We start from the raw sequence: 22634 nt of genomic DNA, 5'->3' as shown, positions 1-22634 counted from the left end.
TCTGCAGTCGCCGTTGTTCAGTTTGAGATTAATTTGCTATAACAGAGGCATGAACGACTCTAAGCAATGCTCACCTGAGTTTGTCTGAGGTTGTTTAGCACCACCATCTGGACAAACACGGGTCAACACCACAAGTCCAATGCAACATGAAGTACAGTCTCACAGTCGCATGTTAGGAATGTAGAACATAAAAACATTTATTGAAACAGAACTCGAGACATCACAAGGCATCAGGTGAAATGGAAAAATCCTACAGACACTGCGACTCCTTGATTCCCAGGCCACAAGATTCAAAACTCAAATCAGATTCATATTTAAAGCACCCTGTAGCGGTTTCCAACATCAAATTATAATGTTCCTTTACTGCATTCATACAAGGTGCTAAAACACACTCTGTCTTCTTAAAGGAGGCTGTTCATTGGCAAATAAATACACACGTGTGCATTAAACATAAATAGAAATAAATATGTTCACATACTAGTGCATACGGTACCACTGGAGGAGACTAGTTCATTCAGCATTTCAAATTTAAGTGATAAAGACATCACTGTGAAAGAATGGTCAGTTCGTGTTACATATTTAATCCACAATGAGATACTGGAATTCATATAAAAATGAGAAAAACAAACAAAAAATTAGCACTTCCTGCTCAGTGCGCTTGTACTGTAAATTCAAATGAAACGAAGCTCTCATTATTAACTTGCAAAGGGCTTTACAGGATTCAGTCTGAAGCGCATGGAGATATTTGACCTTCAGTGAAAGAGAGATAATTCGTGTAAGAGGTTGAATATATTGCGTGTTCAGAAAGCGGAGGAATGCAGTGAAAATCATCCAGCGTCGTCCAGGGTACCACTCAACTCAAGCGACAGGTGAAAAGGCAGCGGCTGTCTGCGGCGCGCAGATACAGCTCATCTGTTCAGCTGCCTGAGAGTACATGTAAACACTCAAACACGTGAAGTACAAAAATCAACTGGAACAATCTGTAAACACTTCAGGGATCCCCTTCGCAGCCGGATAACCGAATGCCTGTTGAAGTCTACCTGCAGAGGAAGATCACAGAAAAACAAATGAGCATTACACCATTAAAAACACAAATTTAGTTTACATTACACCGTTTTCAACTTTAAACAGAAAACTTGTTTTGTTCGTTCATTTTCAGGCCTCGTTCATTGTGGGGGCCAGAAAATGCAAACTTTGGAAAACCAGCAACCTTCCGGTCTCTCTTAAATCCAACACAGAAGTGACTTAAACTTAAAGTGACTTAAAATTCATCGACTGGCCGCTAGAGACGGGCTCCAAAAGGGAGTCAATCCCATAAACCAGGAGTGGCGAACTCCGGTCCTGGAGAGCCTAGTCCTGCAGAGTTCAGCACCAACCCTGATAAAACTCACCGGCCTGTACTAGCTTCCTAGTAACCCTTCATAGGTTGATTAGCTTGTTCAGGTGTGTTTGATTACGCCCGTTTCACACATACTCCGTCTGCAGTGCGTATGCGGTGCGTGTTGCGGTGCGTATGCGGTGTAGGAGCAGCACGCGCTGTTGTGCTTTCATATATGCTACGTTTGCAGCACGCAACTGATCCGCGGTTGATACCACAAACACAGCATTTATTCATTCTTTTTTTTATTTCAAATCCCAAAGTTGTTACTGAACATGGCTTGTCAGAATTGCAATTCTCTTTGTTTACACTTTCATAGATGTCACGTTTTAACGTAGTAGTACATTTAAACAACGTTTTATTCAATTCATTATTTATATTTATAGCCTATAGATTTAGCTCACACAAATGGCAAAACATTTAAATATAACTTATAGCCTATAAACATTTTAAATTAGAAACGTACAATAGGCTATATACAAAAACAGCCGACTCTCGTCTTTTCTTTCGTTTTTAAACCCTTTTAAAAGCAGGTCATAAAGACCTTTGTTTTTCCCCCTCCAGGAACGAACGAGTGATATCCATTATTTAAATTTTTTTTAACCTAAATGCCAGGTAAGGTGTCGTTTCCTTGCTTTACCCGAGAAAAAAAGCCATGTGTTAACTTTGAAACAGACTATATTTTAAATTATATGCATCTGTGGTAAAATTACTAGATTTTCGCGTCAGTACATGTTTATTTTAAAGCGAACAATGTTCTGTCACTTTAATTCCGCAGTGCAGCACAGCAAAAAATAGACTTGGTACGGAAACGATCGCCGCACTGCTGCAGACGCACCGCACCTGGAACGGACTGACGGACAGCATCCGCGCGCAGTGTGAAAGCTGTAATCCGTTAACATGGGTACGGAAAAAAATACGCACCGCATACGCACTGCAAACGGAGTATGTGTGAAACGGGCGTTAGGGTTGAAGCAAAACTCTGCAGGACTGTGGCTCTCCAGGACCGACGTTCGCCACCACGGCCAAAGACCCTCCATGTTAAAATGCCCAACTTTACAGCAGAAAAAAACATGTTTCTAACCTGGTACAAAAAGTGGTTTTGGTCTATACGGCTAATTTTGCCCTTCATGACAACGGTGAGGGGGTGAATTTTTTTGGTAACTCATCCGTTTAAATTATATTAAGCCTAAAAGTTCTCCATAATTAAGGGCGTGGCCACTTGAGTGACAGGTGGATTGCCGCTGCGGGCAATACTATCCGTTTGTTAGGCCCCATTTACACTGCATAGTTCAAGTGACCCAATTCCGATTTTTCCCTCTCATATGGCACAGTTCGGATATGACATGTGAACGTGTAAGCAGGAAAAAAACGCATGAATTCCGATATCCTCCGATCGGATTCAGGCCTCACTCATATGTGGTAATAAATCCGATATGATTCGGATATGTGCATTTGCGTCTACCATGCAAGCGGTCAAATTAAAGTGGATATTCCCCAGTAAATGCGAGTTGTCCATGCGAGTTGTCCGTCATTGAAAAAGGGACGGAGGCAAATGAAGGACACAAATTGTTATCAAGGGCTCTCCTCTTTTTTCTCCGCCTTACAAGAGCAACGTTTTGCTGACCTTTAAAGAGAGTGCGGAAAGCAAAACATTGAATAATCATTTCGTCTGCATCATTGCATATCGCGCCGTTTTACTTCCTTTTCCGGGTCAGAACGTCTTGGGCTGTTTCGCCAGTGTATAGTGTAAACGCAAATATCGGATACGGGTCGCTTTTAAAAGATGTAAATGCGCCCTTTGTCCACCCACATCCAGCCTCTTTGCCCATTTTCCGTTATCTGGGAGTGACTTGCGGTGACTTGCGGTGACACGCTGCCAAGATGTCGCCGGGCAGCTCCGCCCACTTTGGGCTTCAAAAATGCTCTTCAGAAAACTAGGGGTGACGTCATAGACACGGTGTTCATTGTTTTATACAGTCTATGTTTCAGTCTATAGCAGGGGTGTCCAAACTCAGTCCTGGAGGGCAGCTGTCCTGCAGAGTTTAGCTCCAACTTGCCTCAACACACCTGCAGTTTCTAGTATGCCTAGAAAGAGCTTGATTAGCTGGTTCAGCTGTTTTTCATTGGGGTTGGAGCTAAACTCTTCAGGACAGTGGCCCAACCAGGAGCAGGATTGGACACCTCTGGTCTATAGGGACATAGTATGCACATTGAGATACAGGCTATCCATCCTAAATAGTATGTGACATTAGTAATATTCAATACAGGAGAGCTATCAGTCAATAAATGGGAAAACTTGTGTCAATTATTTGAAAAAGTAACTGATATTTTGTTGTAATTTTTAAAGTAATGCGTTACATTACTAGTTACTTTAAAAAGTAATCCGATTCAGGTTACTTGTAATGTGTTACCTTACCCCTAATACTGCTATGCATCTCAACCCGGTTTCTGAAGGCACACCAATACTACACTTTTTTTTGTCCTATTTAAACACACCTGATTCAGCTCATAAGCTCATTGGCACATGCCTGGGTCAGGCCTTTCATTTATTTGTTTGTTTGTCTCAATGTCAGTTCTCATTACAATCTAATTATAGCAACTTTTTAAACAAACAAAAAAAATACTGTATGGACTATCACATGTAGTACTACGAATTCTACCATGATCTAAGAATACTTATAAAACATATAAAACAGTGTTTTAACATTACAGTAGTTTTTTTTTGCATTACATTAATGAGAATTAGGGGTGAAAATTAGGGGTCAGAAGTTAAAGATGCTGTTACTTAAAAGTGAGGAATATCATGATTAAAGCTCTAGAAACCAGTCAAAATCAAAACAAAAATAAATTCTTAATGATACTAATAAGGAAAATTGACCTCTGGCCAAATGATTTTGAGATTTCTTGATGAAGGCATAAGTAGTGAGACGCTGCAGTAAAATACCTTCAAAGTCATTTCAACACCTCCCAAATGTCATCTGTTCTTCAGCCTGCTGACGCTCAATCTGGATGTTTTATTCTGGGAAGACAAACACACGAGCGATCGTTATCAGCACTGAAGATGATGCAAGAGGAAGTCAACAGAGCAGAGAAATTCACTACTGCAGTCTATTGTGCTGCAAACTCATGTCATTTTCAAAACTTAACTCAACTAAAAACAATATCTCTGAGTCACCTTGTGCTTCGGGCATCTTATCGTGAAGTTCTCCTCATTGAGCGCACTGTCTGTGGAGACACAACAGCACAGACAAACACCTCAAAACACAAGCATCAGATGAGGGAGAAACTCCAGAGCAGCCGGAAATGGGACATAAGCTGATGCCTTACAAGAAGCAGCTAAAATCTCGACATTTTCATTGCTCTGAAATGACTTAAAACAGTGGTTCCCAACCTGTTTCCTGCATGTCTCCCCAATCAAACACACCTGATTCAGCTCATCGGCTCATTAGAAGAGACTCCAAGACCTTGGCTGTTTCTCAATTCCAAGAACGCAAAGAATGGACTTGTGTTTCCGTGTTTTGCCAGGCGACCTCGATTCAGATTGTTTTATTTCATGCCATATCAGCATCTCAGGCTATTTTTTATGGCAAAAATGTAATTACAAAAATACAAATATCATATAAATACAATAAAACCAAGCAAACAAACTCAACAAGTCATATCATAGGCGAGCTCGAAAGAAAGAACTCAGAAGGACGCGAGGACACAGTAAGTTCCTTGCGAGAATTGAGATGTGCTGCGATCTTGACCGTCCCAGCATATTATAACGGCCAATGCACTATACATACACCAAAACATCACAAACAAATGTCATAACCTATTGAAAGTTATTGCATATTATTATAGACATAATAATTTTTATATCTTTATTATTTAACAGCAGGGTTTTTTTTTTTTAGAAAATGAGTAGCCTATTATGTTACTTATAGAGGTCCACCGATAGTGGATTTTACCGATACCGATAACTAGGTTGGACTGTACTTGCCGATTACTGATTAATCACCCGATAGTTTTTAAAATGGATACTGGATAACATTTTATTTAAAAAAAAACATAACACAATGCTGAACTTTATTGCAAGAAATGAAAAAAACAAAAAAAAAACAGTACTGAATCAGGAAAATGTGCTAAATGAAATGCATATATAAATATGAATATATTAAAATGAGAAGTTTTAACAGAACAAATTCTACAGAAAATTATGTAAACATAAATTAAAAAAAAATCACAGGTCAAATGTGTTACTTTAGGTATGACCTAGAAACATGCATGTACATTTCATAGGTGACACTTTGCAAGTTACATTTGTTAACAAAGATGTATTAGTTGCCTTACATGAGCTATGCATTATGCATAGGGCTGGGCTATATGGCCAAAAAAATATCTCGATAAAATTCTCATATCAGTCGATATCGATCTGAATATTTATTTATTTCAAATTTAAAGGCAGATTTTTGCTCCTAAGTGAAAGTGGTAGAAACCAGACTGTTAATTGTGGTTTTAAACTTAAGGTTATAAACAGCATTTATTAACCTTAGTTAATGTTACAAATGGAATATTATTGTAAAGTGTTACCGTTTCATCTAAATCCAAACAGTCTGCTTTTTCAGAACACTTGATGGTTTTCTAATCAAAATAACAAAATATGTATTGAAATTGAATGTGTTTCTGATTGGGGTTTTTTCTGTCGGCTGCATGACGATACAGTTTGCTTTCTCACGTCACTAGTTTTATATATGCAACATTTGGTTCGGACTTGTGTGTATTTTTGTCATATTGTTTTAACTGCTTGAGGTAATGCTGTTAGCTTCCCGTACAGTACATACTGCTGTTCTTTCCCTGCTAATACAGCATCTAGTCAACAAATTAATTACTTTATAATGATTTGACAACATGTACTGAAGTGTTCTGTATTCATACCGTTTCGCTGTCTGTGTTTTAAACGCACATCTGATTTGTCAGTGCGCTCTGTGCAGCCAGTGTTCCCAACTATTTTCCAAGGAAAGCAGCTAAAGCTCTACACTGTAGTAATCAAATATTTGCTTATTTATCACCAAAGCTAGATCATTAAACCGTCACGCTGCCTCAGAAGTCTGTCCGAAACCAGTTTTGTGAGGAAGCTTAAAGGGTTAATTCACCCAAAAATTAAAATTCTGTCATTAATTACTTACCCTCATGTTGTTAGACACCTGTAAGACCTTCGTTCATCTTCGGAACAGAAATTAAGATATTTTAGTTGAAATCTGATGGCTCTGAAAGGCCTCCATTGGCACAATGGCACGGTTCACTCTCAAGACCCTTAAAAGGTACTAAAGACGTCGTTACAAAGTCCATCTCACTACAGTGGTTCTAAAATAACTTTATTAATCGGCGACAATAGTTTTTGTGCGTAAAAAAACCCTAAATAACGACTTCCATAGTGATGACGATTTCAAAACAAGGCATCATGAAGCTTCGAAGCGTTATGAATCAGTGAGTCGATTCTGCAGTTTGAATCGCCAAATTTCAGCAGTTTGGTGGTTTGACACACGATCCGAATCATCATTCGGTTCACTGATTCATAACGCTTCGAAGCTTCATGATGCCGTGTTTTGAAATCGTCATCACTATGCAAGTCGTTATTTAGGGTTTTTTTGCGCACAAAAACTATTGTCGCCGATTCATAAAGTTATTTTAGAACCACTGTAGTGAGATGGACTTTGTAACGACGTCTTTAGTACCTTTTAAGGGTCTTGATAGTGAACCGTGCCATTGTGCCAATGGAGGCCTTTCAGAGCCATCAGATTTCAACTAAAATATCTTCATTTCTGTTCCGAAGATGAACGAAGGTCTTACGGGTGTCGAACGACATGAGGGTAAGTATTTAATGACAGAATTTTCATTTTTGGGTGAACTAACCCTTTAATTTGATATTGGCTGATAGGGCAGCTAGCCAACAATAATGCTGCCCAAAAAGTTGCTAAATGTCGCTAGATGACGCTATGTGTCAATTAGCATATCCGTGACGTCACCACGTCGTACTTGTGTTCTTTCTGCCTAATGTTTTCTCTCTCCTAATCCGTGCTCACATACTGTATTATGTATTATATTATGCGTACACAGGCAGCATACAGAGTTAGGGAGGCAACAAGTTATGTCCGTATAGGAAACAAAGGAGACATTCAAAGTATGCAGTCCTGGGGGCTCCAGGAACAGGGTGGAGAACCACTGCCTTAAAACAATGTTTTTTTTTTTTTTTTTATCATAATCATCATTTGAAACAAACTGTTTTGTACATTGTATTTGGTTTCAGTCGTTATGGTGTGACAAGACTGTGAGAGTACAGGCAAACTGATGAGCATTACCTGACTGCAGGGCACAGGGGAAGTGGTACTTATTGGGGCAATCTTTGAAGAAACATCCCAAAGTGGCACCAACCATGTGACAGTGTGAACACACCTGTAACAACCAAACACAACAGCACCTTACAGCTTCTGAAGATTCAGAGACAGCATTGTTTTAAATAGCCAAAGTCAGACAATATTTTTTATAAGAAATAAGGGAATAGAATCTCACGATTCCTTTCAGGAATGTGTCGATTACCATATCTAACCAAAAGATTTTGTATCAAAGGAAGAAAATCCCTCACGAAATCATATAAATTACGTATATGCAGATATAATGTAGATGCTTCAGTCACGTCAATGCGTCCACCATCTTAGAACAGTCAACATGACACTGTTCCTCATCACCCACACTAACAACAAAGCAATGACTTTTCAGATGGAAGGGGTAAGAAAAAACAACAACTTACTGTTCCTCGTGCGAGTCGGATGGCTTCTTCTAATCCGTAGAGTTTCCCTTTAACCAAAAAGATGCCTGCAGTCCAGATGCTACAGTCCTCGTGTATCCAGTGCTCACTACAGACACTGGACTCATCCGCGTTCTCCGAGCAGTTCTCCTTCCTCTGCCGTTTGACCGACTGGGACGTGCCGTCCTCTAAACTGTAGACAGACTCCAAATCACTGCAGTCGGGCTCTTGTTTCTGGGCCGCGGGACTGCAGTCGGCCTTGAAGACGGGCTGAGCTCCGCTGGAGTGGTACGGCCCATGCAAGTCCCCAAGGCCTTCGGTGTTGCCAGCCCTTCCGCACAGACAGCAGAAACGCCTGAGCTGAAACCTGGCGTCGGAGCCAACGCGGCCCAGCTGCAAGCAGGAGGTTTTTGGGATGACCCCAGAGACAGCCTGCTGTGACCCTTTCTTTGTCGAAGAATCGTCCTCTTCCCTAAAATTGACGATTGTACAGGATGAGAACTCCATGCGAATGTAGGGGGCGAAGCTGTCCAGCCTGGGGTGCGTCTTCTCTTTGCGGTTTGCAAACTTGAGTTTGATCTCCGGCTCTATAGGAGAAAACATGGATGAAGCTCCAGTTGTCCGAGGTTTTCTGCGTCTTCGCTTAGCCGTACTTGATTTGCTGGCTGGTGACGCCCTCACCTGCTTAGCTGGTTTCCTCGGTTTGGATCTAGGTTTGGGTCTGGGTTTGGGCCTCGGTTTTGTCCGCTTCCTACTCTTTGAGGCCGGAGTCTTCCGCGAGCGGCTTGGCTTTGAAGTTGACGCCCCAATCTGCGGAGACGCAAAGACGCTCGTGTTTTCTGCATCTGAGGTAGACGGGAAGTTTTGGGAAAAAGCAGCATCCATGTTGTGATCGCTGTCCTGCGGGGATATGGGTATCAAGACCGACTCCATCCACGACAGCAGCGATTTGGATTCGGAACCTGTCCTACCGTCACGGCCTTCAAAAATGGGTTCATCCACTGCGTAGACGTTGTTCACATTTTTGGGAGAGCGGTCCATTTGATGGTCACACTCGACTTCCTGCTTCGCAGTGGAATTTCTTGTTCGTCTTCCATGGCTCAAGTCGCTAACAATAACACTTTCAGTTCGGGTGCGCCAGTTTAGAGGCGTCTTGCATCTGGAGTTGCTCACTGGCACCTCAATGATGTCACTGTCATCGTCACTGTCATCGTCACTGGAGATGTATTCAGCGGAGTATGGAGATGTTTCTTTAGCGCCGGTACATTCGGATGCGAGAGTTTCAATGGCAGTCTGCTCAACCGCTGAGCTGGTGGAACGTAGTGCGTATGCGTCCTGAGGTAAACATGACGAGCCCTTAGTCTGTGACAGTGTGTCACTCAAGTATGCTTCACCACAACTGGTCAAAATGTCTTGTGGATGATTGTGTGCTATCCTACCTCCTAGTGTGCTGTTTTCTAACATGCAATGGGCTTTCTTACGACATCTTTTCGCTTGTGTCAACACTTCGTCCATTCCCACATGGTAATCAGCATCATCCACAAACTCTTGGTTTGTTGGTGGGCACTGAGACAGTATCTGAGCCACGGACGGCAATCCATTGATCAGGGGTAAAGGCATAGAGTAGGAGCCGTGGGACGACATCCCATGATGCTTTGATCCTAATTCTGGGTGATCAGGTGGAATCTGTTTGCTAGGCCGAGTGATGTACCTACCGGACCGAGACTCGGACATGTTAGCGCTCTTGCTCCCTGAGGTTATGCCACACCAGCTGGGCTTCTTCACCAAATCCAAAGCCTCCATGGAGTTTAACGAGCCCTGCCTGCAGCCCACAGACAGATCCAGAGCTGAGGAACGAGACTCCTGAAGGTGCATGACATCGACCTGGTCGAGAGGGTCCATAACTGAAAGAAACCAAATGCAGGAGTCAATAACATGGTTAATGTGAACTCTGCTGCCAATATAGTAAAAAACAACTCAACAAACATCATTACTAGCTTCACACATTACTAACCAGATTTACTTTATTTCTGTCAGACGTCTACAGAAGCTCTTATTGAAGAATCAACAGAGGTTTGGATGTTTTCTTGAAAATAATCAAGTCCCCATTATGGTGTTCAATGTTTGCTTTAGTTGGGCTCTTGACCCTTGAGTTTTAAACATTAGTTTTTCTCTTGCTGCTGAAACTATGTTTGTTATGGCAAGAACAGCCAGAAAATGTGATCAGATGATGTTGTCTGTTTATTCCTCCTCTGCTGAGATCTTGAGAGAATTTCAATGTCCAATGTCACATTGACGTACTATGCCTGCTGGGTTACTTGCCTGACTGGACAAGTGACCTGATTAAATCTTCAGTGAAAAAAATTACTAGGGAAGCATTTGAAATGCGAGAATGATTCTGATTGTGATTGATTGCGATTGATAATAGATACTTCTGGTAACGCTGCTGAGGTTCAAATGAGTATACAGCACACACAAAAATTCCAGAAGAAACATACTGAGGTAAAAATTATGTTTATTTAAAAAAAAAAAAGTATAACAGATAGTTAAGTAACAACATGACCAAGGCAGCTGTTTTGCCAATTATTATCACGATTGCAAATGTTACATTGATTTTACTCTAATTCACCAACGAAAATGGTTCCAAACAAAGATCATAGCAGAACCATAGCACATCTCACAGTAATAATGTTTTGTTACTGAATGGTTCAGTGTTTTGACCGAATCCTTTGATAGAATGACTTGCTCATTAAGACGGTCAGCTGCCACCACCTACTGGCGGTTTCATAACATTATTTATCGCAGTGTAAATTATTTAATTTGACTGGTAACGCCCCAATAGTGTAATCTTACTATAATTAAATGTATTGATCAAATATAAGAATTTGATATGAAAGATAATGCATACATTTAAAGAGGTTAAAAAAAATTGGCCTTTATAGAGGTAAAGAACACCCTCTGGGTAAATAAAGATAGTCAACTAGGGGTAAAAACATACTGATTTAAGTAAGTATGTAAAAGTTGATGAAAATATTGCTTCAGAATAAATAATTTTTACACCACCAAAAATTCTGTTTTATCTGTAACTCCTTCCTTTCTTATATGACTTTATTTTCTGATGTCGTTATCAATATTTTCTGGAAAAAGTACAGCTTTTCCTCTCCGTCTTCTATAAAATGTACTAACATCAACCTAAAACAGAAAATACATCAACTAAAAGGACTGTCATTTATGCATAACGCAGGTTTTTTTTTTTTTTTTTTTGGTATTAAGAGTTTTAACAAAATGAAAATGAAGCACGTTTGGATGTACATTTTTTTAAAAGAAAAATTTAATTTATATACATTCTAGTCTAAAATGAACTTTCTATGAAGCCTGACAGCATGTGACCTTTACTTCCTTGTTGGCAAAAAAATGTCAAGCACATGACAGATAGACTTTGATGGATAGATTGGCTGAAGGGGATGTCATGACATTTATTTTTTTTCTTAGCGTCATTTATAAATTACGTATGTCCCATCTAAGGTTAAAATAAAGTGCTCTTTAAACAAGAACAAACTGGTCAATCTTTTTTTAATGATGCTCTCCAAGTTCACCTGAAAACAGGTATCATCCCACAGCAACATCAGGATGAATAGGCTAATAAGACACACACCCAAGAGCTTAACAGTCCTTCACGCGCGCACACATCAATATGAGGCACAGTAATGTTGTTTCTATTGCGCTGCGTGATGTTTTGATGTATCTATTGAGTGATATGGATGAACTCAGGCAGGCTGACTCACTAACACTGAAGCTAACGCTAACCAGGTGTCAGTGCAGACTCTCACCAGAGGATGAACGCGTCCCTTCACCGCCCACTGTTACTGAACATCTTATCAAAGGCACGGGGGTTTAAAAAATGTATCTGGTCTAAAACACATATGGATTAGTCATACAAAAGAGTAAAACTACTGGCGAAAGCAGGACAAGGCAGTTTCTTCTGTTTAACTGTGTGATTCCGGCTAAACATGGCGGCCGGAATACGCAACACAATAGAGATGTTTTCAAAATAAAAGCCCAATGTTCAGAACAAAAGGCCAAATGATCATGAGTAGGCCAAGTCAAACACTTCTCCATAAAACAAATAACAGCATATAATGCTGAATAATGAATTTACACATTTAAAAGTTACAACCCTGCTGAGAAAAACGATAAAAAACCAGTTTGGTTGGCTGGTCTTAGCTGGTTTGAAGGGATAGTTCACCCCCCAAAAAATTTGCTCATGATTATACTCACCCGCAAGTCATCCTATAGGTGTATATATGACATTCTTCTTTCAGACGAATACAATCAGAGTTATTTTAAAATAATATGGGGTTCCATTTGTGCCAAAAATAAGTCGACTGATTTGTGCTTTGTACTATACATTTGTTCTTGCCAACAGTCATTGCCTACTTGTTCAGATAAATTAGTATATGTTTATGCGTATGCTCTCTGTTTATGTCGTCTTACTATGTCTTCCTTACTGTATTGTCCCTACTTTTTAGTCTAAATTAGTATATGTTTATGCTCTCTGGTTGTGTCATCTTACTATTTTGTCTGTCGTCTTTGCTGTCTTCCTTACAATGTCATCCTCACTGCTATCTTGCTATGTCATCCTTACTGCTGTCTTATGTCATCCTTACTGTTGTCTTGCTATGTCGTCCTCTCTGCTGTCTAGGTCGTCCTCACTGCTGTCTAGGTCATCCTCACCGTCATCTTGCCATGTCGTCCTCCCTGTCATCTTGCTATGTCGTCCTCACTGTCATCTTGCCATGTCGTCCTCCCTGTCATCTTGCTATGTCGTCCTCACTGTCATCTTGCTATGTCGTCCTCCCTGTCATCTTGCTATGTCGTCCTCACTGTCATCTTGCTATGTCGTCCACCCTGTCATTTTGCTATGTCGTCCTCACTGTCATCTTGCTATGTCGTCCTCCCTGTCATCTTGCTATGTCGTCCTCCCTGTTATTTTGCTATGTCGTCCTCACTGTCATCTTGCTATGTCGTCCTCACTGTCATTTTGCTATGTCCTCCTCCCTGTCATTTTGCTATGTCGTCCTCCCTGTCATCTTGCTATGTCGTCCTCCCTGTCATTTTGCTATGTCGTCCTCCCTGTCATCTTGCTATGTCGTCCTCCCTGTCATCTTGCTATGTCGTCCTCACCGTCATCTTGCTATGTCGTCCTCACTGTCATCTTGCTATGTCGTCCTCCCTGTCATTTTGCTATGTCGTCCTCACTGTCATCTTGCTATGTCGTCCTCCCTGTCATTTTGCTATGTCGTCCTCCCTGTCATCTTGCTATGTCGTCCTCTGTCATCTTGCTATGTCGTCCTCCCTGTCATTTTGCTATGTCGTCCTCCCTGTCATCTTGCTATGTCGTCCTCCCTGTCATTTTGCTATGTCGTCCTCCCTGTCATTTTGCTATGTCGTCCTCCCTGTCATCTTGCTATGTCGTCCTCCCTGTCATCTTGCTATGTCATCCTCCCTGTCATCTTGCTATGTCGTCCTCCCTGTCATCTTGCTATGTCGTCCTCCCTGTCATTTTGCTATGTCGTCCTCACTGTCATCTTGCTATGTCGTCCTCCCTGTCATTTTGCTATGTCGTCCTCCCTGTCATCTTGCTATGTCATCCTCTGTCATCTTGCTATGTCGTCCTCCCTGTCATCTTGCTATGTCGTCCTCCCTGTCATTTTGCTATGTTGTCCTCACTGTCATCTTGCTATGTCGTCCTCACTGTCATCTTGCTATGTCGTCCTCCCTGTCATTTTGCTATGTCGTCCTCACTGTCATCTTGCTATGTCGTCCTCCCTGTCATTTTGCTATGTCGTCCTCCCTGTCATCTTGCTATGTCGTCCTCTGTCATCTTGCTATGTCGTCCTCCCTGTCATTTTGCTATGTCGTCCTCACTGTCATCTTGCTATGTCGTCCTCCCTGTCATCTTGCTATGTCGTCCTCACTGTCATCTTGCTATGTCGTCCTCCCTGTCATCTTGCTATGTCGTCCTCCCTGTTATTTTGCTATGTCGTCCTCACTGTCATCTTGCTATGTCGTCCTCACTGTCATTTTGCTATGTCGTCCTCCCTGTCATTTTGCTATGTTGTCCTCCCTGTCATCTTGCTATGTCGTCCTCCCTGTCATTTTGCTATGTCGTCCTCCCTGTCATCTTGCTATGTCGTCCTCCCTGTCATCTTGCTATGTTGTCCTCCCTGTCATTTTGCTATGTCGTCCTCACCGTCATCTTGCTATGTCGTCCTCCCTGTCATTTTGCTATGTCGTCCTCACTGTCATCTTGCTATGTCGTCCTCCCTGTCATTTTGCTATGTCGTCCTCCCTGTCATCTTGCTATGTCGTCCTCTGTCATCTTGCTATGTCGTCCTCCCTGTCATTTTGCTATGTCGTCCTCCCTGTCATCTTGCTATGTCGTCCTCCCTGTCATCTTGCTATGTCGTCCTCTCTGTCATTTTGCTATGTCGTCCTCACTGTCATCTTGCTATGTCGTCCTCCCTGTCATTTTGCTATGTCGTCCTCCCTGTCATCTTGCTATGTCGTCCTCTGTCATCTTGCTATGTCGTCCTCCCTGTCATCTTGCTATGTCGTCCTCCCTGTCATTTTGCTATGTTGTCCTCACCGTCATCTTGCTATGTCGTCCTCACTGTCATATTGCTATGTCGTCCTCCCTGTCATTTTGCTATGTCGTCCTCACTGTCATCTTGCTATGTCGTCCTCCCTGTCATTTTGCTATGTCGTCCTCCCTGTCATCTTGTTATGTCGTCCTCTGTCATCTTGCTATGTCGTCCTCCCTGTCATTTTGCTATGTCGTCCTCACTGTCATCTTGCTATGTCGTCCTCCCTGTCATCTTGCTATGTCGTCCTCACTGTCATTTTGCTATGTCGTCCTCCCTGTCATCTTGCTATGTCGTCCTCACTGTCATCTTGCTATGTCGTCCTCACTGTCATCTTGCTATGTCGTCCTCACTGTCATCTTGCTATGTCGTCCTCCCTGTTATTTTGCTATGTCGTCCTCACTGTCATCTTGCTATGTCGTCCTCACTGTCATTTTGCTATGTCGTCCTCCCTGTCATTTTGCTATGTCGTCCTCACTGTCATTTTGCTATGTCGTCCTCCCTGTCATTTTGCTATGTCGTCCTCCCTGTCATCTTGCTATGTCGTCCTTCCTGTCATTTTGCTATGTCGTCCTCCCTGTCATCTTGCTATGTCGTCCTCCCTGTCATCTTGCTATGTCGTCCTCCCTGTCATTTTGGTATGTCGTCCTCACCGTCATCTTGCTATGTCGTCCTCACTGTCATCTTGCTATGTCGTCCTCCCTGTCATTTTGCTATGTCGTCCTCCCTGTCATTTTGGTATGTCGTCCTCACCGTCATCTTGCTATATCGTCCTCACTGTCATCTTGCTATGTCGTCCTCCCTGTCATTTTGCTATGTCGTCCTCACTGTCATCTTGCTATGTCGTCCTCCCTGTCATTTTGCTATATCGTCCTCCCTGTCATCTTGCTATGTCGTCCTCTGTCATCTTGCTATGTCGTCCTCACTGTCATCTTGCTATGTCGTCCTCACTGTCATCTTGCTATGTCGTCCTCACTGTCATCTTGCTATGTCGTCCTCCCTGTCATTTTGCTATGTCGCCCTCACTGTCATCTTGCTATGTCGTCCTCCCTGTCATCTTGCTATGTCGTCCTCCCTGTCATCTTGCTATGTCGTCCTCCCTGTCATTTTGCTCGTCATCCTCCCTGTCATCTTGCTGTCATCCTCACTGTCATCTTGCTATGTCGTCCTCCCTGTTATTTTGCTATGTCATCCTCACTGTCATCTTGCTATGTCGTCCTCACTGTCATTTTGCTATGTCGTCCTCCCTGTCATCTTGCTATGTCGTCCTCTGTCATCTTGCTATGTTGTCCTCACTGTCATCTTGCTATGTCGTCCTCCCTGTCATCTTGCTATGTCGTCCTCACTGTCATCTTGCTATGTCGTCCTCCCTGTCATTTTGCTATGTCGTCCTCACTGTCATCTTGCTATGTCGTCCTCCCTGTCATCTTGCTATGTCGTCCTCCCTGTCATCTTGCTATGTCGTCCTCCCTGTCATTTTGCTATGTCGTCCTCCCTGTTATTTTGCTATGTCGTCCTCACCGTCATCTTGCTATGTCGTCCTCACTGTCATCTTGCTATGTCGTCCTCCCTGTCATTTTGCTGTCGTCCTCACTGTCATCTTGCTATGTCGTCCTCCCTGTCATTTTGCTATGTCGTCCTCCCTATCATCTTGCTATGTCGTCCTCACTGTCATCTTGCTATGTCGTCCTCTGTCATCTTGCTATGTCGTCCTCACTGTCATCTTGCTATGTCGTCCTCTGTCATCTTGCTATGTCGTCCTCCCTGTCATCTTGCTATGTCGTCCTCCTTGTCATCTTGCTATGTCGTCCTCCCTGTCATCTTGCTATGTCGTCCTCCCTGTCATCTTGCTATGTCGTCCTCCCTGTCATCTTGCTATGTCGTCCTCCCTGTCATCTTGCTATGTCGTCCTCTGTCATCTTGCTATGTCGTCCTCACTGTCATCTTGCTATGTCGTCCTCCCTGTCATCTTGCTATGTCGTCCTCTGTCATCTTGCTATGTCGTCCTCTGTCATCTTGCAATGTCGTCCTCTGTCATCTTGCTATGTCGTCCTCACTGTCATTTTGCTATGTCGTCCTCCCTGTCATCTTGCTATGTCGTCCTCCCTGTCATCTTGCTATGTCGTCCTCCCTGTCATCTTGCTATGTCGTCCTCTGTCATCTTGCTATGTCATCCTCACTGTCATCTTGCTATGTCGTCCTCCCTGTCATCCTGCTATGTCGTCCTCCCTGTTATTTTGCTATGTCGTCCTCACCGTCATCTTGCTATGTCGTCCTCCCTGTCATCTTGCTATGTCGTCCTCCCTGTCATCTTGCTATGTCGTCCTCACTGTCATCTTGCTATCTCGTCCTCCCTGTCATCTTGCTATGTCGTCCTCACTGTCATCTTGCTATGTCGTCCTCTGTCATCTTGCTATGTCGTCCTCCCTGTCATCTTGCTATGTCGTCCTCCCTGTCATCTTGCTATGTCGTCCTCTGTCATCTTGCTATGTCGTCCTCACTGTCATCTTGCTATGTCGTCCTCCCTGTCATCTTGCTATGTCGTCCTCCTTGTCATCTTGCTATGTCGTCCTCTGTCATCTTGCTATGTCGTCCTCTGTCATCTTGCTATGTCGTCCTCCCTGTCATCTTGCTATGTCGTCCTCCCTGTCATCTTGCTATGTCGTCCTCCTTGTCATCTTGCTATGTCGTCCTCTGTCATCTTGCTATGTCGTCCTCCCTGTCATCTTGCTATGTCGTCCTCCTTGTCATCTTGCTATGTCGTCCTCCCTGTCATCTTGCTTTGTCGTCCTCCCTGTCATCTTGCTATGTCGTCCTCCTTGTCATCTTGTTATAACGACATAGCAAGATGACAGTGAGGACAACATAGCAAGGTGACAAGGAGGATGACACAGCAAGACGACAATAAGGACTACAGCAAAGACGACATAGCAAGATGACAATAAAGACAACATAGTAAGACGACATAAAAAGAGAGCATACATAAACATATACTAATTTATCTGAACAAGTAGGCAATGACTGTTGACAAGAACAAATGTATTACAAAGCACAAATCAGTCAACTTATTTTTGGCACAAAGGGAACCCCATATTATGTCCTGGCTCTAATTCCAAGCATTGTGGCAGTGAATGGCTGTTTCTGTTTTGAAGTCCATAATGCATCTATCCATCATAAAAGTGCTCCACATGGCTCTGGGGGGCTAATAAAAGCCTTCTGAAGTGAAACAATGGGTTTGTGTAAGAAAAATATCCATATTAAAAACTTTACAAACTGTAATCTCTAACTTACGCTAACTGTCATACGCGCGTTCATGAGAGACTGGCATTCCAGCAGATGACAAAAACAAGCTTGAAACTACTTAAATTTAAACACCACATCTTCGCTTGCATGTATATCTGCCGGCGTCGGCATTTTTTCAAATATTTAAAAAACATGACGGTTGTTAATGGCGACGCAAATAATTGTGGGTTATCTGCAGCAGCGAAGGATACACCTCATGCACACTCCTGTGAATTCCTGTGATAGAAGGGCGTATTGTCCTACTTACTTTTCTGAAATGAGACAGCCTTGATGACGCATGCAGCATTGCAGCCTTCGAATGCGACCTCTGGAGGACGCAGCCTTTCGAAATGAGACAGATTCTGGTCAGAATATGAGTCTGACACTGCTCCATTGGGCTGTGATTATAGGGGCGGGTTTTAACCGAACCACACTCTAAAAAAAAGGTTCTTTATGGCACCAAAAATGGTTCTTGGCTCGTAATCATAGGGGAACCTTTTTTAATGCTATATAGCACCAAATTTTGGTGCTTCAGTGGTTCTTCAGCAGTTCTTCAGAGGTTCTTCATCGGTTCTTTGACTAAGGTGCTATATAGCACCTCTGAAGAACCGCTGAAGAACCACTGAAGCACCAAAATTGGTGCTATATAATAGCACTAAAAAAGGTTCCCCTATGATTACGAGCCAAGAACCATTTTTGGTGCCATATTGAACCTTTTTTTTTTAGAGTGCCTCTGCACTCAATTGGATAGACCTACAACCAATCAGAGCAACGGAGTAAGTGACATATGTTGAGCGATGCATAGTTGTCAACATAACTCAACTGCACACACGCTGGAAGAAGTAGAAGAAGAAGATGAGTGTAAACAATCTTTGCCAGTGTTGTAAAAATAATTTAAGGTTACACGAGTACTTACCAACACGATCATCATTTTTTAGAGAAACAGTAAAGGTGAATGCATGGACGAATCCCCCCCCTAGAATTTCTAAGAGTTCTCTTAATTTATTGATAATCTGACTCCATGAATAATTTAATCTGACTCCATTTTATGTGACTCCATAAAGTGTGTTACATTTAGAGTTTATCGGCTGATTTTACGATTAGTTCCACCATGGGACCCGGAGTCACACAGAGGCTAAACGTCTGGATTTGCTTATCTCATGACACAGATTAGTCAGTTCTGATATTACAGAGTGAACAATTTTACCTCTAAGTGACTCACACATGTTTACTCATAACAAAGTGTAATTTTAGTAATAGTCACGAAAGCTGACTAATAACAGTGTCAGTCAGATTTTTCTCTCATGCTTGGCGCAATGCTCCCGCTGTGGAGTCCTCGGTGTGATCTGCCCTGACAGAAAGATCTGCGGTAACTCCTATTTACTCCGCATGCGACACTACTAGAATAATGATTTCAGAAAGGTGCAGAATAAATCAAGATTAAAAATTTTTTTTTGGCCAGACAAACTTATCTAAAAAGAATTAAACACAAATTCATGGTACACTACTGATCAGCGTAGAAACATAAAACACAATCGCAAAGTAAGAGTCATCGTGTCTGGCACAATACACGCAGTGTGTGTAAGTGTTTCAAAGGCACTGACACAGACTGCATGGGGGCTCTGGCTGCAGAATGTTTCCCCAATGGCAGCTCTGTTACCCTTCCTTAAATAGTCAGACCAGAACAAAAGGGTTGTAAATATTTGCACACAAACACCTGGTTTTGGGGGAGAGGATCAGATATTTTTGAAGAGACCGCTCAAAAGGGAGAACAGAATTCTCATTAGTTTTCAATCTTGCTAATACTACCAGTGACTACAGTGAAACTGAGACCATTTTACCCATTCGCACTGGGACATTTGAAAGGACACCAAACATGAAAGGGATAAACAATAGATTTACAAGATACATCATCATTGGTATATCTGCATTCTGTGACTTGAAACATGGCAAAGGGAGGGCAAAATGGGGAGGGGGGAAAGGTTTGATTAGGGTGATGTCCCACAGTTTCTGTGAGATCTTCTCTCAAGATTAGTGACTTTTATTGTTCTATTGCTGGGGGATGGATTTCAGCTTTTGTCTTAGCAGCAAAACCGATCCTTACAAGAGCAAGTTCTGCGTTTAGGATTAGAACAAATTCAGCCCAAGCGCTCTTTGGTGACTTGGATGATTACGTTACTGTTGATCATCTGTCCATCATCGTATAAAGCCCGCCCTGACAATTAATTGGTCCGAACAGCTCTGGTTTGAGCATAGTTGCTCCACAGCAGATCAAGTCCAGGACGAACTTCCCGACCTGTTGTGGACGGGGCTAAGTTTTGCTGGCATCCAGGCTACGCTGGCACGCCAGTCTCTCGTGAACGTGCGTATGACAGTTAGCGGAAGTTAGATATTACAATTTGTAAAGTTTTAAATATGGATATTTTTCTTACATAAACGCATCACTTTGCTTCTGGGCCAGGGCATTTATTAATATAACTCTTGATTGTATTCATCTGAAAGAAGAAGAATGTCATATACACCTAGGATGACTTGAGGGTGAGTAAATCATGGGCTAATTTAAATTTTTGGATACACTATCCCTTTAAGCTGGTCTCCCAGGCTGGCCAAGCTGGTGTTCAGCTGGTTTTAGCTTGACCAGCTAAGACCAGCCTGGTCATCTAAAAAAGTATATATTCAATATATTCAATGTGGGAAAAAAGGGTGATCTCATGGATGTGTCAAATTCACATTTCACCATTTATATTGTCACATTTCTTTTATATTATGACAATTAAATAAATATTAAATTCCAAATACTAGTAGCTACCGTAAATGCATCAGAAAATTATACTTGAATTTAACTTGCCATTTAACTTGATTTCTCATAATTTCTCATAATAATTTCTCATTATTCTGTCATTATGTCATTAGTTTACTAATACAGAAAATTAACTACAGTTTTACTACAAATTAAACAAAAAAAAAAAGCATGGTTATTGTAGTCAAATCATGGTAATCACAAATTAGCCACTAACCTTAGTTTAACCATGGTATTTGTACAACCCCAAATCAGAAAAAGTTGACAGTATGGAAAATGCAAAAAAAAGAAAGAAAAAAAAGAAGTGATTTCTAAATTTACTTTGTCTTGTATTTCATTGCAGACAATATGAACACAAAATATTTCATGTTTTGTCTGGTCAACTTCATGTAATTTGTAAATATGCATCCTTTCCTGTCATTCAGACCTGCAACACATTTAAAAAAAAGTTGGGACAGTAAAGCATTTACCACTTTGTAATGTTGCCATTCCTTTTCACAACACTTAAAAGACGTTTAGGGACTGAAGACACCAAGTGATGAAGTGTTTCAGGTGTAATTTTGTCCCATTCTTCCTGCAAACAAGTCTTAAGGTGGGCAACAGTAAGGGGTCTTCGTTGTCGCATTTTGCGCTTCAAAATGTGCCACACATTCTCTATTGGAGACAGGTCGGGACTGCAGGCAGGCCAGTCAAGTACCTGTACCCTCTTCCTCCGCAGCCAGGACTTTGTAATGTGTGCAGAATGTGGTTTTGCATTGTCTTGTTGAAATATGCATGGACGTCCCTGGAAAAGATGTCTTCTTGAAGGCAGCATATTATGCTCCAAAATCTCTATGTACTTTTCAGCATTAATGGTGCCTTCACAGAAGTGCAAGTTACCTTTGCCAAGGGCACAGACACAACCCCATACCATGACTTGGACTTGTTGCTGGTAACAGTCAGGATGATCCTTTTCTTCTTTGGTCCGGAGCACACGGCGTCCATTCCTCCCAAAAAATACCTGAAATACTGATTCATCTGACCACAGTACACGTTTCCACTGTGTGATGGTCCATCCCAGATGCCTCCGAGCCCAGAGAAGTCGACGGCGCTTCTGGACACTGTTAACATAGGGCTTCCTTTTGGCACAGTACAGTTTTAACTGCCATTTGTGGATGTAACTACGTATTGTGGTACTTGACAAAGGTTTGCCAAAGTAGTCCTGAGCCCATGTGGTGATATCGCTTATAGATGAATGAAGATTCTTGATGCAGTGCCGCCTGAGGGATCTGAGATCACGGTTGTTCAGCTTAGGCTTACGCCCTTGTCCTTTACGCACTGAAATTCCTCCAGATTCCTTGAATCTTTTAATTATGTTATGCACTGTTGAATGTGAAATATCCAAATCTCTTCCTATCTTTCTTTGAGGAACATTGTTTTTAAACATTTCAATAATTTTCTCACGTATTTGTTGGCAAACTGACGATCCTCGGCCCATCTTTGCTCCTAAAGGATTAGACATTTCTTGGATGCTGCTTTTGTACCAAATCATAATTACAATCACCTGTTGACATCACCTGTTTCAAATCACATCATTATTTAACCATTTTACGTCATTACTAGCCCTAAATTGCTCCTGTCCCAACTTTTTTTTAAATGTGTTGCAGGTCTGAATGAGAGGAAAGGATGCATATTTACAAATTACATGAAGTTGACCAGACAAAACATGAAATATTTTGTGTTCATATTGTCTGCAAT

The 22634-nt window shown here is 41.9% G+C and overlaps 1 protein-coding gene across 1 annotated transcript; it reads right to left on the bottom strand.

The window, feature by feature from the left end:
- Positions 1 to 174: 174 nt before the first annotated feature.
- On the bottom strand, positions 175 to 12186 carry LOC307138246 (uncharacterized protein). The gene is made up of 6 exons (XM_079836454.1): positions 12002 to 12186; positions 8175 to 10075; positions 7726 to 7819; positions 4557 to 4606; positions 4326 to 4400; positions 175 to 1040 (listed from the first exon to the last, which is right to left on the bottom strand). The coding sequence occupies exons 2-5, from the start codon at positions 10071 to 10073 to the stop codon at positions 4356 to 4358; spliced, it is 2088 nt and encodes a 695-aa protein (XP_079692580.1). The 5' UTR covers positions 10074 to 10075; positions 12002 to 12186; the 3' UTR covers positions 175 to 1040; positions 4326 to 4355.
- Positions 12187 to 22634: the final 10448 nt, after the last annotated feature.

Source organism: Gobio gobio (genome assembly GCF_949357685.1).
Source record: "Gobio gobio genome assembly, chromosome: 1".
Taxonomy (NCBI): Eukaryota; Metazoa; Chordata; class Actinopteri; order Cypriniformes; family Gobionidae; genus Gobio; species Gobio gobio.
Note: the sequence above shows the minus strand (reverse complement) of the source record. Positions and strands in the feature narration are given on the sequence as shown.

Coding starts and splice junctions, on each gene's coding strand:
- LOC307138246 (XM_079836454.1), bottom strand. CDS start 10,073: ATGGACCCTCTCGACCAGGTCGATGTCATGCACCTTCAGGAGTCTCGT. Junction 7,820..8,174: donor TCCGACTCGCACGAGGAACA/GTAAGTTGTTGT, acceptor TGGTTGTTACAG/GTGTGTTCACACTGTCACAT. Junction 4,401..4,556: donor TAAGATGCCCGAAGCACAAG/GTGACTCAGAGA, acceptor TTGTCTTCCCAG/AATAAAACATCCAGATTGAG.